This window comes from Mirounga angustirostris, unplaced genomic scaffold (genome assembly GCF_029215605.1).
Source record: "Mirounga angustirostris isolate CCGP_5_RB_7025 unplaced genomic scaffold, mMirAng1.0.hap1 SCAF_5, whole genome shotgun sequence".
NCBI lineage: Eukaryota > Metazoa > Chordata > Mammalia > Carnivora > Phocidae > Mirounga > Mirounga angustirostris.
In genome coordinates this window covers 3,466,317-3,481,195 of record NW_026991713.1, presented here as the reverse complement: position 1 = coordinate 3,481,195, position 14,879 = coordinate 3,466,317, and the positions used below count along the sequence as shown (strand labels likewise).

Sequence of the window (14,879 nt, the reverse complement as noted above, 5' to 3'; positions counted from 1 at the left end):
GGCATGAGCCAGCCAGCAGGGCCTGCAGATGGTGAGGCCTGCACCCCTCCTGAGCAGAGCCTGCCACGGGGCAGGTGGAGCGGGGCCAGCAAGGACAGACCCCACCATGCTCACCCCTGCCGCCAAGTGAGAAAACCAAGAGGGCTGCCATGTGCTTTGGGGGGGACCCAAAAGCAAAAAGCTTTGCAACTCTGTGCAAATCCAGGTTCCTGATTCTCCGTAAGTCCCTCAGAGGTCATCACTTAGGGTCTGTCCCTTTCTATTTTCCTTCAATTTATTTTCTTCTCTACGTGCAGACCCTCCCCGTGTGCCTCCATTCAGATGCTCTCAAGCAGCTGGTGGAGATTTTCTTGTGTGCACAAAAGCGTTTGGTCCTTACGAAGTACTCACATTTCTACAGCCTTTTACCCTGCTGCAAACAATTCCTCATCAGGGAGGCTGATGGGGTTCGGTTTCAAACGCTGGATGCGGGGGGGAAGGCAGAGTGGGGGTGCCTCGAAACCAGACACCAGGAGCAGCAAGTCTTGGGAAATAAATGGATTCATGCTTTGTGTCAGAAATGATGAACCAAAATTCACATCAAAGAATTCACACACGGCTGGACTTTGGGAATGTCATAAGGAGTCAAAATGCAGCCTTGAACATGTACCGAACTGTCACTTCTCACACGCAGTGAGGCTCAGACCAGACGTGAGGGTCTGCTGAACAGGGCCCGAGGGGCAGGAAACGTGGGCCAGACTCCGCCAGTCCTGGCACAGAGGTGACCAGCCCTCCCCGGGAAGCAGGCATTGAAGCAAATTGGAAGATGGGGTCATGAGAGTAACATCCAGATGCACACGTGCTTCCAGGATCCACACCAAATTCCTAAGGAGCCTCCAATGCGACACTGGGGGAACTCAAACACAGGACCAAGATGCTGACTCCCGGGAGGCCCAAAGCGGGCCTGCATGGAGTGCCCACGCTGGTAGGAAGGTAGCAGGACACGGTCTAGCTGGAAACCACTCTCTCTGAGCCTCAGTTTCCCCACCTGTACCACATGGGTGTGGACTCCCTCTTGCCCTCCAGGCAGGATCCCTGTTCCCCAGGCAAGCCTGCACACAGGTGCTTTGGACCCCAGGACAGTGAGGTGCTGACGAGTCTACATCCTCATTTGCAGGGATTCACCCCCAGCACCACACATGAGAGGGGCAGAGAAGGAACATAGGAAAGACAGGTTAGGGAACATGGGGGGTTTAACCTCAAGGCCCAACCACTTGCTATCACCTCACCCCTTCTGATTCTTCTCGAGGCACTTGGGCTACTTGATTTTTCTTTTACTTTTTTTTTTTTTTTTTAAGATTTTATTTATTTGACACAGAGAGCGAGAGCACAGCAGAGGGAGAGGGAGAAGCAGGCTCCCCACTGAGCAGGGAGCCCGACATGGGCTCCATCCCAGCACCCTGAGATCATGACCTGAGCCGAAGGCAGATGCTTAACTGACAGAGCCCCCCAGGCACCTCAGGCTACTTGATTTTTCTCGTCCTGACTTGCCTTGCTTTCCCCATCCCCCCCAAAGCAAGTCCCTGCTGCAGGAACCCCACCTGCCCGCTCATATTGGATCCCACAACAAGGCTTGGTCACATCAGACTCAATGCATGGACGCCATGCATGTCAGGCTCACCTGCACTCCGGATCTGCCACACAGTAAACACGGGAGGAACCCAAGAGTTACACGGACTAGACAGGCTTCCCCAAGGCCGTGAAACTGGCCAGGCGTCTTCGGAACTTGGCACGCGATTCTGTGTCTCCATGAGGACAAAATGGCTTGCTCACCGAGAACCCGGCTGCCCCTTCCTCCGTGTGGAGCTGGTGCCCACAGCCCAGGCCTGGAGACGGTTCTGGACAACAGCTCATTCCCTTGTCCCACGTCACCTGCATTTGCAGTCAGGCGGCTGGGGTAAAAAGTCAACTCAGTTGCCAGCAGAAGCTCCTCAAAATTAAGTTGTGAAAGTATTTACTTCTCAAGCTTAACATTAAGGATAAAAAAGCCCAGACCGGGGCGCCTGGGTGGCTCAGTTGGTTGAGCGACTGCCTTCGGCTCAGGTCATGATCCTGGAGTCCCGGGATCGAGTCCCGCATCGGGCTCCCTGCTCGGCGGGGGGTCTGCTTCTCCCTCTGCCCTCTTCCCTCTCGTGCTGTCTCTCATTCTCTCTCTCTCAAATAAATAAATAAAATCTTAAAAAAAAAAAAAAAAAGCCCAGACCTTTCTTGATTGTTTTTCTGTAAAGACGTTAGAAACCTGTCCTGAGGACACAGCATCCCCCTTAGGGGGCAGGAGCAAACGGCTGCCCGCCAGCCTGACTGGGCCCTCAGGCAAGGCCACTTGCTGGCCACCAGGTGGGGCAGACAGTTGCGTATCCTCACGCAGGAGACACGCCAAGTCCCTGCGCACAGGTGCGGCTGAGGAGCGGGCAGGTGCTCCCGGCTCCCTCACCCACTCGTGGCCGGGGGCAGGGTGCTTACCACCTGGCGCCTGGGTGGCCTCTTCCAGACACTGGAAAAGTTCATGGCTACCACCTTTAGGGTCCTTTGGGAACAAAACAGAAAAGTGGATCTGAGCCCCTTTGCAGAGTGCCTGAAGCCGGTCTCACGCCAACGTGAGGCCCAGCCGTGAGGGCTTAAGGCTGGCAGGGGGCACAGGACAGCACGTCCACAGCCTCCGATGAGCATCGCCTCCCGGAGGCCAAGAGCTCACATCCTGACCCCACAGAGCAAAGTCACCTGACTTCCGTGCCCGGCACACTCATCTGTAAAACGGGTAAAAATAGCACCTCCCTTGTAGGATGAAATGCAGAATGAATGTGAAGGGCTTGGCATCGCACCCGGGCGTGAGGGGAACGTCCCACAAAAGCTTGCTGCTGGCCGTGTGGTTGCTAAAAAGATGGGATGAAAAGCCAGAAAAAAAAAAAAGCGCAAATGGCTGTTCTCCCTGTATTGTTGCTGGCCTAATATTTTCTTGTAGTTAAAAAAGAAAAAATTCTTTTTACGTCTTTAAAGAAAAAAGGAGCAATTCGCACCTTGCACATAACCGCGTCTTCAGGGAAGCCCCTGTTCTTCTCCAGAGCGGCCCCACAAAATGCTGTATGGTGCCAACAGATGCTCCGTGTTTGGGGGCATTAAAAAGAGAAGATTTTCAACCAGGGTCAGAACCAAGTGCTCACTCTAGAGTTTCTTAAAAAAAAAAAAAATCTCAGGCCAAGGTGGACCTAACGACCCCTTAGGTGGCCAAGCCTAGTTCACAAACGATCCCAGCCACAGATAAAACAGGGGCCCTGTGCTCTTCTGGTGGACGTATATGACGGGGGTCCGTCGGGGCCAAGGGCTGGAAAGCCTGTGTGCTCGGCCCTGGATACTAATAAGCATCTCCTGCAGGCCCCAGTGATCTCCGTGGGGGTAACTTCTGTTCTGGACGAGATCCACAGGGCATGGTGCCAGCCCCTCACCGGCCCGGTCCTTCACCAGACAAAAGCTCCCAGGGTCTGTGTGGGGCCAGGAGCCTCCATTGCCGTCCCTACTGGCGGGGGTCAGGTCCCCCCTCTGTGGCCAGCTCGGCCAGCAGGCTCCCCGGGTTTCTGGGAACCAGGGAGTTTATGCAGATTTGCTCCGAGGGGGTCTTTTCTCCAATGACAAATGAGGGGCTCAAAATAGGGGTTCCTGATGTTTAAACAGCAACTTCTTGGAAAGTTGGGGTAATGATCCTTCTCTTGGGGGCTTTACTCGACGCAAACTGGGGGGACCTTCAGGCACCAGATGAGAAGCTCACATCCCTCCACTGGTGGGGTCTACAGATCTGACGGTCAGCTACTTCCCACCGGACGAGAGGTGGGGCAGGGAGTACCCTGAGCAGTAGCCCGCGGGGTCCCAGGCACAGGGCCCTGGCGCCTGGGAGGGGCTCCTGGGGCCAAGGTGGGCTCTGCGCTCAACCCACCCCTCCCAGGACAGAGAGGACAGACAGCTCCTGGCAACAACAGTCACTCCTGCCTGCACGGGTTTACAGGCCACGGTCACCTTTTCAAAAAGCCTCCTAGACAAAGGGAGAAAGGCTTATAAGAGATGTGCACACTTACACACATGTACTCACACGTGTGTGAGTACACACATTCACTAGCATGCACATGCACACGTGCTCACGCCATACACACACACACTCCTGCAAAGCCTTGCCTGCTCCCGCGGGGACCCTAACAGGCCCCTCTCAGTCCCCAGAGTCTGGACAGCAGCAGAGACCCCCCAGGCCCCTGGCTCCTCCAGGCCGCCCACAAACGCCAGGGTCTGGGAATCCGTGTAGCCCTTGGATCCGCGGAGCCCACGAGTGGGCGAGAACCACTAGACCCTGGCTCGGCCCACCGCTGGCCCCCATGGCCTTTCTCTGGGCCTCGGTTTCCTCCTCCAAGGGTGGACATGAGGACCCTGGTCAGTAAATGTCCTCATTCCCCGGGGGTGGGGGCAGAGGCAAGCAAAGGCAGCGAGCCTGGTGCGGGGAGGGGCCTCTCGGGAAAGCTGGGAGGGATGGGGGTGTGAAACAGGCGGCAGGTGCAGAACAGTGACCAGTGCCAGACCGGGAGCCCAGGCCCGAGGCTGACTTTCCACACCAGGCCGTGGGACACAAAGGCCCCAGGGTGGGGCTGCGTGAGTCCCAGGCAATAATTATGTTTCCACACCAGGTGACTGTCTACCATCTGATGAGGTCATGTTTTGGAGAGGAAGTATGTGAGTTCCAGCCCCTGGGCCGCCCACAGGCTGGGGCCCTCGTCTCTCTCGGGGACGGCTGGCCCGGACCCCCCCAGAGGCGGCTCATCAGGCTTTTCTCTCTGCCCGTTGGGTTCCCAGGGAGGCACCGGACCTTCCAGGCCCAAGATAAAGCAGTGGCAGACATGGCCCTCCGATTCGGTCTCGAGAGCCCTGACAGTCGGTATTTATGGACTACCCATGGGCACAGATGCAACAGAGGCCATTCCAGTCCTGGAGAAACTGGCTGCCTCCGCGGAAATGCGGCGGGAGAGAGACAAAAGCACTCGCGCTCCGGACTGGAGGCTCGTGCTGAACCGGGCGAAGCTGCCGAGCGGTGAATCATGCGGCTCCGTGTCAGTGGGCGAAGCAAAGCCGGTGTGACCCCCGGTGCTGAGGCAGGGACAACAGCCTGGCCCCTCCTTTCCCCCAAAGCCTTGACGTCCTTGGCAAAAGTTTACCTAAATGTTAAAAAAGCCTGGTTCATAGCCCCATCACCCAGGTAACTTCTGCAGCACTCGTGGGAAAACAGAAGACCCAAAAAACATCACAGAAAGGTACAAAATGAACACAAGAGACGTCCCTTTCATCATCTTTCTCCCCAGACTCGTCCACCACGTGGTAGACTGTTGACAACAAAAAGCCACCATGCTTCTGTCACAGAATCCCAAGAAATAATAAGTATCTGACATTTTAATACACCACACTTTGGGGTGGTTTATGACCTATAGCAGAAGGTCTCTGACACATGCTGTTGATGGATATGGGGTTTCTTGGGGGGGGCAGGGGAGGGTACCCCTCAGAAAAAAAATATGCATATGCCAGCACCTATTTATCTATCTTGCAAAGTTCCACTAATGAAGCCTTTAATTTTGAGATCATTTTAGATGTGCATGCGATTGTCAACAGTAACAGAGATGCCATGTGCCCTTCCCCAGTTTCCCCCAATGGTAAACATCCTGCAAAATGGTAAGAGCGTTACAGGTGTTAGAGCGTGGTGTGGACACCGACACGGCAGGACAGAAAACATTCCATCGCCCCGGGGACCCCACCTGCTGTCCTCCCACAGCCACGCCTGCTTCCCTCCTGCCCTCACCTCGACCCCGGAAAACCACTAATCTCTTCTCCAATTCTGTCCTTTCGACATCTAATGAATGTTTTATAAATGGAATCATCGGTACATAAGCTGGCGAGGCCGGCTTTTGTCACTTGGCGTATGTCTCTGCCGGGAGTACCCTGAGTCACAGCCCACCTTCCGTGGGAGGGACGCACCACAGTCCGCCTCACCATTCACCCACCAAGGCCACTGGGTTGTTTCCAGTCTGGGGCTGCCATGAACACCCGTGTGCAGACCTCCGTGGGGACATGAGCTACACCGAGTCACGAGGGACACGAGCCTCTGGTTTCCTTCTTCATCTGGTTTTCCTATCGGGGTACTACGAACATCCCAGAGACCTGGGAAGCATCCCCTCCTCTTCTATTTTTCTGGAAGGGACCATTTAGAATTGATGTCATTATTTTTTTTATTTTTTATTATTTTTTTTAAAGATTTTATTTATTTATTTGACAGAGAGAGAGACAGCGAGAGAGGGAACACAAGCAGGGGGAGTGGGAGAGAGAGAAGCAGGCTTCCCATGGAGCAGGGAGCCCGATGCGGGGCTTGATCCCAGGATCCTGGGATCATGACCTGAGCCTAAGGCAGACGCTTAACGACTGAGCCACCCAGGAGCCCCTGATGTCATTCTTTAAACATTTGGCAGAATTCTCCAGTGATACCAACTGGGCCTGGAGAGCTCATTTGAGGGAGTTTTTAAATTACAAATGCCATTTCCTTAACAGCAATGTGGTCATTCAATTATTTATTGCATATTGGGTGGGTTGTGGCGGCTTGTGTTTTTGAGAAATTGGACCGTTCCATCTGGCCTTAAATGCACATAGGCAGAGTTGTGTTTGAAATTCCTCCGCTACCCACGGTGTCCGCAGGGTCTGTACTGATGTCCTGTTTTATTCCTCACAGTGGGAACTGTGTTGTCTTTCTTTTTCCCTCAGTCTTGCTAGAAGTTTACCAGTGTTGTTGATCTTTCCAAAGCTATTTGATCGATTTTCTGTATTACTTTTCAGTTTTCAACTCCTCTGGTTTCTACTCTTATCTTTATTATTTCCTTCTTTTGCTTACCTGCTTCGAGTATATTTTGCTCTTATTTTTAGAAGCTCTTAAGGTGGAAGCTTAGATTACTGATTTGAGACTTTCCTTTTCTTCCTCATAGTGTTTTTAGTGCTATGATTCTTCCTCTCGGCAATGCTTTAGCTACATCACACGTATTCTGGTATTTTGTATTTTCATTGCCTCTAAATTTATAACAAATTTTAAGCAAACTCCCTTCCTTCTTTCCTTCCTCTATTTTCTCAATAATTTACTACATCAGCCAAATCTCTGTTAAAGGCCCTTGTTCCTAGCACCTGCTGGAGTCAGTGGTAGAGTCAGGCCCAAGGAGGGAGCAGCTTGCAAGCCAGCGGCTCAGTGGGTCAGCACGTCGTTTAAATAACAGTGGAGTGAGAAAATAAATAGCCATATTGAGGATAATGGGAACAGGTTTCTCACTGAGAGAAAAGAGTTACAAACATGAAACAGGAAAAACTAGATTGACTCTGTCGTGTTGGGATGGAATTCAAGGACTTCAAGAAGTAGGGACAAAACAAATAGGAACTTCGGAATGCACGTACATGTCTGTGCATACACACCTACACACACATACATGTTCTAGTTCTGCCTGGTGAGTGAGAAGGTGAGTGAGACGGTGACTGAGACGCCCCAGCAGTGGCAAGAACGCTTGGCACCTGGATTTTGTTTTCTAAATGCCATTCTTTGCAAAAAGAATCCAGAGTTCTGTGAGTAAATGACTGATTCCAGGGCTGGGGCAGAAAAAGTACAAAATAAGCCTGGAATATCTTTTTCTGCCAAAAAGCAAAGGACTGCTAATAAAAACAATGGGGGTGCCAAAAGGCCAGAGCTATATACGGCTAGCACTTACACCCTTTAGCCAAATCTGAGATATGGGCCAAACAGGAAACAATCTGAACATCAAATTAATGAAAGCAATAGGGGCACCTGGGTGGCTCAGTCGTTAAGCGGGTGCCTTCGGCTCAGGTCATGATCCCAGGGTCCTGGGATCGAGCCCCACATCGGGCTCCCTGCTCTGCGGGGAGCCTGCTTCTCCCTCTCCCCCTGCTTGTGTTCCCCCTCTCACTGTGTCTCTCTTTGTCTCTCTGTCAAATAAATAAATAAAATCTTTAAAAAAAAAAAAAAAGAAAGCAATAGATTATGGTCCATTGAATAAAACAGGAATTTGCGAAACCATAGTAATATAAATACACAGAAAGAAGAGAGAACTCCTTGTACAGCAGAAAACCAACCAATACATGTGGAGAGCTTGATGGAATTAGAACACAGCCAACATTCAGCACAGAGACACCGGACACAGGTGTGACCACTGAGGGTGCTCAGACCAGCAGGTGCAATAGGAGCAGGATGCATGGGGGGGGGGGGGGGTGAGGGATAGAGAATAATAAAGCGAAAGTGGAAAAATGTCAACAATTGGGCATCTAGGCAAAGGGAATAGGAGTTCTTGTTTTAATTTTGCAACTTTTCTGAAAGTTTGCAATTTGAAATTAAAACGTATATGGTCCGGGGTGCTTGTGTGGCTGAGTCAGTTAAGCATCCGACTCTTGATTTTGGCTCAGGTCATGATCTCAGGGCTGTGAGACTGAGCCCTGAGTGGGGCTCTGTGCTCAGCAGGGAGTCTGCCTGGGATTCTCTCTCTCTCCCTCTCCCTCTGCCCCTCCCCCTGCTCATGCTCTCCCACGTGCATGTGCTCTCTCTCTCAAATAAATAAATAAATCTTAAAAAAAAAAAGTGTACGGTCTACGACCTGGTCTTCAGTGTGCTTGTTAAACCGATGAACAACATTCTTAGAGATCTTTCCACATCAGCAAACAGAGCACGACCTCATCACTTTTCATGGCCGTGTGACATTGTGCTGCATGAACGACCCTCCTTCCTACTGAATAACTCCTCAGTTTCTGTAGGCTGGGCTCTACAAGAGAACGATGCATCCCCGCCTATAAAAAACAACAATTACAAATGCTGCCATTTGCGCAGTTTTGGAAAGAAGTACACGCCTATCACTCTGAAGCCCTTGAGTTTTCTGGAACATTCAGCAAAGCAGAGGGAGACCCCCCTCCCCCGTCCGACCCCAGAGTGCGGCGTGTGGGGCCATTATTCTGCATTGGCCCGCACATCACCCACTTCCCTCAGGACACCTGGCGTTCTAATGTGAGGTCAGACCCACAAGGTTAGGAGTGACTTGAAGAAACACAGGGTCGGAAGTGTGGCTGGGCAGAGTAGTTCCAAACGACCCCTGCTCTGGGTGGCCCCTTTCCCCAAGGTCATGGAAACCTCAGGCATTTGGATGTTCCGCCCTATTAGAAGCAGAGGACACTGATGCTGGAGGGGAGAGTTTCCATTCAGCCTCAGCCGGACCTCTCCTGTCTTTATGAAAACATTTCCAGCGCTTACCAAAGGCAGCGCACATCATCCCAGAATGGCCCTGAGCCCGAAGAGCAAGCCCACCAAGGCTCACGCAGCCAGCCCAGCCACGAGGGGCTCTACCACCTCGTCCAGGCACGTGTGGCCGGTCAAAGCAGCAGTGTCCCCTGCTGAGGCCTCTGGGGACACATGACAATGATGGGAGATAATTCTGGTTGTCACAACTGGGGGGTGCTGCTGGCGCTAACGGACAGAAGCCAGGGACACTGCTCAGCACCCTACAGGCCCGTGGAACAAAGAATGAGCCACCACTGAGAGGTGTCAACAGTGCCGAGGTGGAGACACCTGCCTAACACACCTCACTTCCCCCTAAGTCCCTTCTTCGCCCAACATCCAAATCCCCAGCCGATGTGGCCCTGCCTTACACACCACCTCCAGCAGCCCCCTCTCTCCGAGCCCCATGCCCTGCAAGGTCCGTGTCTGCCCAGCGGCCGGGAGGTCGCCCTGCAGACTCCTAGTGGGCATGGCTGGCGTGGGTAGACACTCCCCGATGCCACAGGAGAGGGAGACACGAGCCATCCGTGTTTCCCCAGGATCTTACTAAACATCCCCTTGATGACGTGTCTATGCCCCCAGCCCCGGGCTGAGAGATGCTGGAGCAAAGCGAGGGGCCTCCACAGGACCCCTGCAGATGCCCAGCATGAGAGCAGCCCCAGGCACAGAGCAGGTGCTCAGGAAGTGAGAGACCCCCTTTCACAGAGTTCTCTCCAGGAAGAGCAAAGAGACGAGATGCCCACATGAGAGCCGTTTCCATAGGGAGCGTGCTTCTCCCCATCCCCCGGCCGCCCTGCAACCAAGCCTGAGTTCCAAGTGGGAAAGGCATAACCTTCCCCATCGGGTATGCTCACGCTTCTGCACGTGGGTGATGCAAATGTTTATCCTGCAAAATAGCCTCAGAAAAAATGCACGTCTGCGACAGAGTCAGATCACAAATCCTCCAGATCAGCCCCAAACCTCAGCAGGGGGGCATGGGAGGGGCTCTGCCGTGCTTGACGAAGTCCAACATGTTTGTGCAAAGTGTCTGCTTTCAAAAACACCTTCCCAGGAAAAAGCCCAACTCTCATGCGTCTTCCCTTCGTGGAAGGCAAATGACACCAAAAGACCCTCTCGTCTACAACGTTATTAAGCAGAGAAAAAGTAAATGGACTTTGGCCTGCTCCCTGCACGGGAGGCCGACCCATATGGACCTCATCAAGGGTTCACCACACCTGGCTTCTGGCTGGCTTTGGCCAATGGGAGCCCAACAGGAGATCAGAGGGAGGGCAGGGTGAGCCACCAGGAGGGCCTCCGCGGAAGGTCACTACCCCACGTAAGTGGCTTCTCTCCACGACTCTACCTTTGTGGGCTCTGCCCTCCCCTGTTCCTCCAGGCCTGAAGGTGCTCACAGCCCTGCTGCTGCCACCGTCTGGGGTCACACACTAGTCCCCGTGGGCGCCCCACGCCTTGCCCCCCATTTTGGGAATAAGCCCTGCTGAGACCATCCTGTTTGAGGGTTCCCTGTTTCCTGTGAGGACCCTGCCTGATAAGACAGCCCGGGCAGACCTGGGGAGGGTCTGCAGGGGCCCCCGTAGGTTCCCCCGCAGGATGCAAGACATGCAGAGCAGACCACACCTTGAGAAACAGGAGGCCAGGGAGGGCATGTGAGCAAGAGTCGGGCAGTGGGAGAGCGCAGGGCGTGATGCAAGAGGGGGCCTCTGACTCTCCACCATTCTTCCCTCCCGGTCTGCCCTGAATTATGTCTCGTACGCAGAGCGCAGGCGAGGGGGCCCAGGCAGGTAGGACCACAGTCAGCATGGACCACAGAACAAGGGTCCGCAGGGCAGAGCCACCAGCCCTGAGGGACCACTTCCTGAGTCACCTTCACCCCTTATCCCGGGGGTGTCCTGCCTCGGGGCCAGCAGCCCTCCCGCCCCTGCCAACGTGCCTGCGACCTGCTGAGCCCTGCCCAGCTGCGGGCCACGCCGAAGAACGTCACTGCATCTGGAAACGTTAAGAGCCTGGGGCGCTGAGTCACATAGAAACAACACGCTCCCGCCCGCCCTGTCCCCACGAGACAGATGTGCACCGAACGCTTCCCGACAGTGTGTCCCGCAAACCCCATCACGGAGGCCTAAGACATACATGGAATAACCTCAGGCAAGAGAGGAAGTGGCTGAGCCCCAGGAAAGGAACAGCCTAATCCCGCGCTGAGGGTCTGGCTCAGCGGCTCAGCGCTGCTGAAAGGCTGGCCCTGGGAACGGAAACGGCGGGCTGCAGGGATGCACCCCTGTGCGTCTCTTGGCGGGAGGCTCCCTCTTCCAGAACATTCCGGGGGGGGCCTCCGCAGGGGGATTTGCCAGCAGGCAGGCCCCTGGTGGATGCTCCCTGCGTGCGGGCGACGGCCTAAGTAGGGGTGACCCCATCAGGGGTCCTGACCCTGCTCAACTGTGACACACAGTTGCTTGGGCCATCCACAGATGATTCCAGAACATGCTACGTGCGGGCACGCTGATGGGGGTGCCAAGGCCGACACGGTTGGAAAGCTGAAAGCCCTCAGCCGGCATGGGGAGGTGGGCTCCCACTTCAGCAGGAAGGAAAAGTCACAGGTGTGCCTTCTCTGCTTCCCTGACAGAGCATGGGCTCTGGGGGGCCCCCGGGCCTAAGCGGGCAGACTGGCACCCAGGCACACAGAACAGTCGCTGAGCTCAGAGTGAGTGTGCCCCACGCTATGGAGACACAGCCCTGTCCTCGGGGGTTCCTGACCCTCCGGGACATGGGCACCGTCTTCCCACCTGTGCCCAGGAGCAGGCTGTTGTCCCTCACCTCCCCGTGGGGGCGCCCGGGAGTGCCCCAGGAAAGAGAAAACTGGCTCGCAAAAACCACAGCGAGGGCAAGTGGAACATCCTGATGAAAACCTTATTTCCTCACGAGCCCGTGCACAGCAAAATAAAACGAAAACCAAACTGCCCACACCTTCGCAGCCTTTCCTCCAAGACCCTCCTGACTCTTGCTCGGGTCACGTCCACGTCAGAGTGGATAATTCTGGCTTTGGGAGTCGCGTGCAAATGGCCTAGAATCACAGCCACCAGTAACAGCTCGAGCCAAGGTCGCCGCAATGCATGAACGCCTTCCACGCCTTCCCCACCGCGGGGTGATCCCTGGGGGTCCCTGAGTCTCCCCACCCAGCACACGGACCCTCTACAAATGCTCATTGCCTAAGTCATGTTTCCAGCCAGTATAGACGTTTTTAAACTTCGGAGTATAAATGACTTGAGACAGAAAAGCTGCCAGGCCGGCGGGAGGGGTGGGGGGGCACCCCGTCCTACCTTGTTGTAATATTGTACCCGCACCGAGTGCCAGCGCCCGTCACTCACGCCCCCGGGAACCTGGGGTGTCACTGTGGTTGTAGTCTCACCTGCGGGCGGTGGGGAGGGGGTCCAGAGAGAACACACGTTAGTGGGCCACGAATAAGACATCTGGATAAACGCTCTCTTCCGACAGCGCGGATAACGCGGTGAATGGCTTTTTAAATATTTTTAATCGACGGATGTACAGTGAGTCCCCATGTGGGGAATCTGAGCTGTCTTCCGTGTTTCCGGCGTCCTAAAGAACGCCACAATGAACACCTCTGTGCATTCTGGATCCTCCCCCCCAGCCCCCAACAGGACGGATGCCTAGTAGAATTCGGGGATTGGCGGGTGAGTGCAGCTAAAGGCGCCACCTGGGATTGGGGTGGTTCCCACCGACAAAGTGCCCGTGGGGGCTTGGAGGGCTGCTCCTTCCGGGGGGGGGGGGCCCACCTGCCGAGAAGGTGAGCTGCACTTGCTCACCCACAACCTCCAGGGCAATGAAGTCGTGCTTCTCATTGAAGCGGCCATTATACAGCAGCAGGGCGTTCCTCTCCCGGGTGGCAAACCTGTGGGGCCAAGCAGAGGCACATCACAGAACGAACGAGCCCTGCTCGGAAGGTCTGCAGGCGGCGGCCGTAGAAGGAAGAGGCTGCCCGGACACGACATGCCCAGCCAGCAGCGGCCGAGAGCAGGGGGCCACACTCAGGGAAGACTCTGGTCCCCGGGCACTCATTTTTCTCATCAGCGGTTGACAGCCCATAAAACCTGCTTAGCGATGTTCTTTTCTGGAAACGGCAAACAGGATTGCACGAGGAATCTGGTTTCCACGGCCTGTAGAATTGGAAAAGATGACATCTGAACGGTGTCCTAAAAGCCACTGAACCAATTAGAGATGTCTGAACAGAAAAACGTGCGGTGCATCTTCTGCGCCTGGAAACGGATCCCCACGCATGCTCCCCAGGGCACAGGCACGCGGTCCCCTTCCACGCAGGGAGGCTGTGTTGATGACTACCTCGGGGCCTCTGTCCCTTGTCTCCACCACCAGATTCCATCACACAAGGTCCTTTTCTTCCCAAACACTACACGCCTCCCTGCCCCAGGGCCTCTGCACCTGCTGCTCTTTCTGCCGGGAACAATCTTCCCTGGCTCTGCAGACCCCTCAGGAGACACTCAAACTTCACTTTCCATAACTCATTTTATCCACACTGTGCCCCCACCTCCATCGAATCTAGCACATCAGTCTATTTCTGAAATTATACTGCTTATTGATTTGTTTTTAAGAACCTATGATCCTAGGGGTGCCTGGGTGGCTCAGTCGGTTAAGTGTCTGCCTTTGGCTCAGGTCACGATCCCAGGCTCCTGGGATCGAGCCCCGCATCGGGCTCCTTGCTCAGTGGAGAGCCTGCTTCTCCCTCTCCCTCTGCCTGCTGGTCCCTCTGCTTGTGCTCTCTATCGCTCTCTCTGTGTCAAATAAATAAAATCTTAAAAAAAAAAAAAAAAAAAAAAAGAACCTAGGATCCTTAAGGGGAGGGAATGACTCTCACTGCTGCATCCTGGAGCCCAAAACAGGGCCCATAGAAAAGCTTAATAATGGTGGGCTGAATAAATGAATGGATGGAAGCATGATTGAAAAAGCAGATTCGTGAAAACAAACAGACCTGTCAGACTTCACGCATTTGAAGCATGAAGAACCACTTATTTCAACCAGAGATACATCCTCAGAGATCCTTCTCCCAACCCTGTGGTCCCAGGAAAGCCAGGGATCCCTGAGTCACAGCCAGGCCTCCTGGACGCCCCGCTTACAGACACCCTGGAAAGTGTCCTGTATGAACTTGGGACGGTTTCCCGAGTGGGCTGGATGTGGGGGCGAGGATTATTATTCCCTTGGATTCGAGGTTGGTTTATCTGTCTTCATGCAGCAAGGGTCTATCAGAACCACAGGCTGCAGGCATGTGACCCCAGGCTTTCCTGTGAGTTACTTGAACAGTTCTCGTCCACACCTCGAATCCTCTCTGTTTAAGACACAGTGAGAACTGATAACACACTGCACAGAAAAAACACCCATATAGCGAAGGGGACGCTTCGGGGTATGGAGTGAACAGGCGGGAGAAGGGGACAGATTACGGTTACGACAGACACTTGCTGGGACACACCTAATTCTCCTCAGCAGGTTGCAC

General features: G+C 54.2%; 1 protein-coding gene across 1 annotated transcript in view; it reads right to left on the bottom strand.

Moving 5' to 3' along the window:
- Positions 1 to 14,879, bottom strand: part of CELSR1 (cadherin EGF LAG seven-pass G-type receptor 1) — a 139,000-nt gene that overhangs the window by 46,918 nt on the left and 77,203 nt on the right. The window contains exons 4-5 of the mRNA XM_045872341.3: positions 13,153 to 13,268; positions 12,679 to 12,767 (exon numbers count right to left, since the gene is read on the bottom strand). Coding sequence (XP_045728297.2) covers positions 12,679 to 12,767; positions 13,153 to 13,268 — 205 coding nt within the window. The remainder of the gene's footprint in view (positions 1 to 12,678; positions 12,768 to 13,152; positions 13,269 to 14,879) is intronic.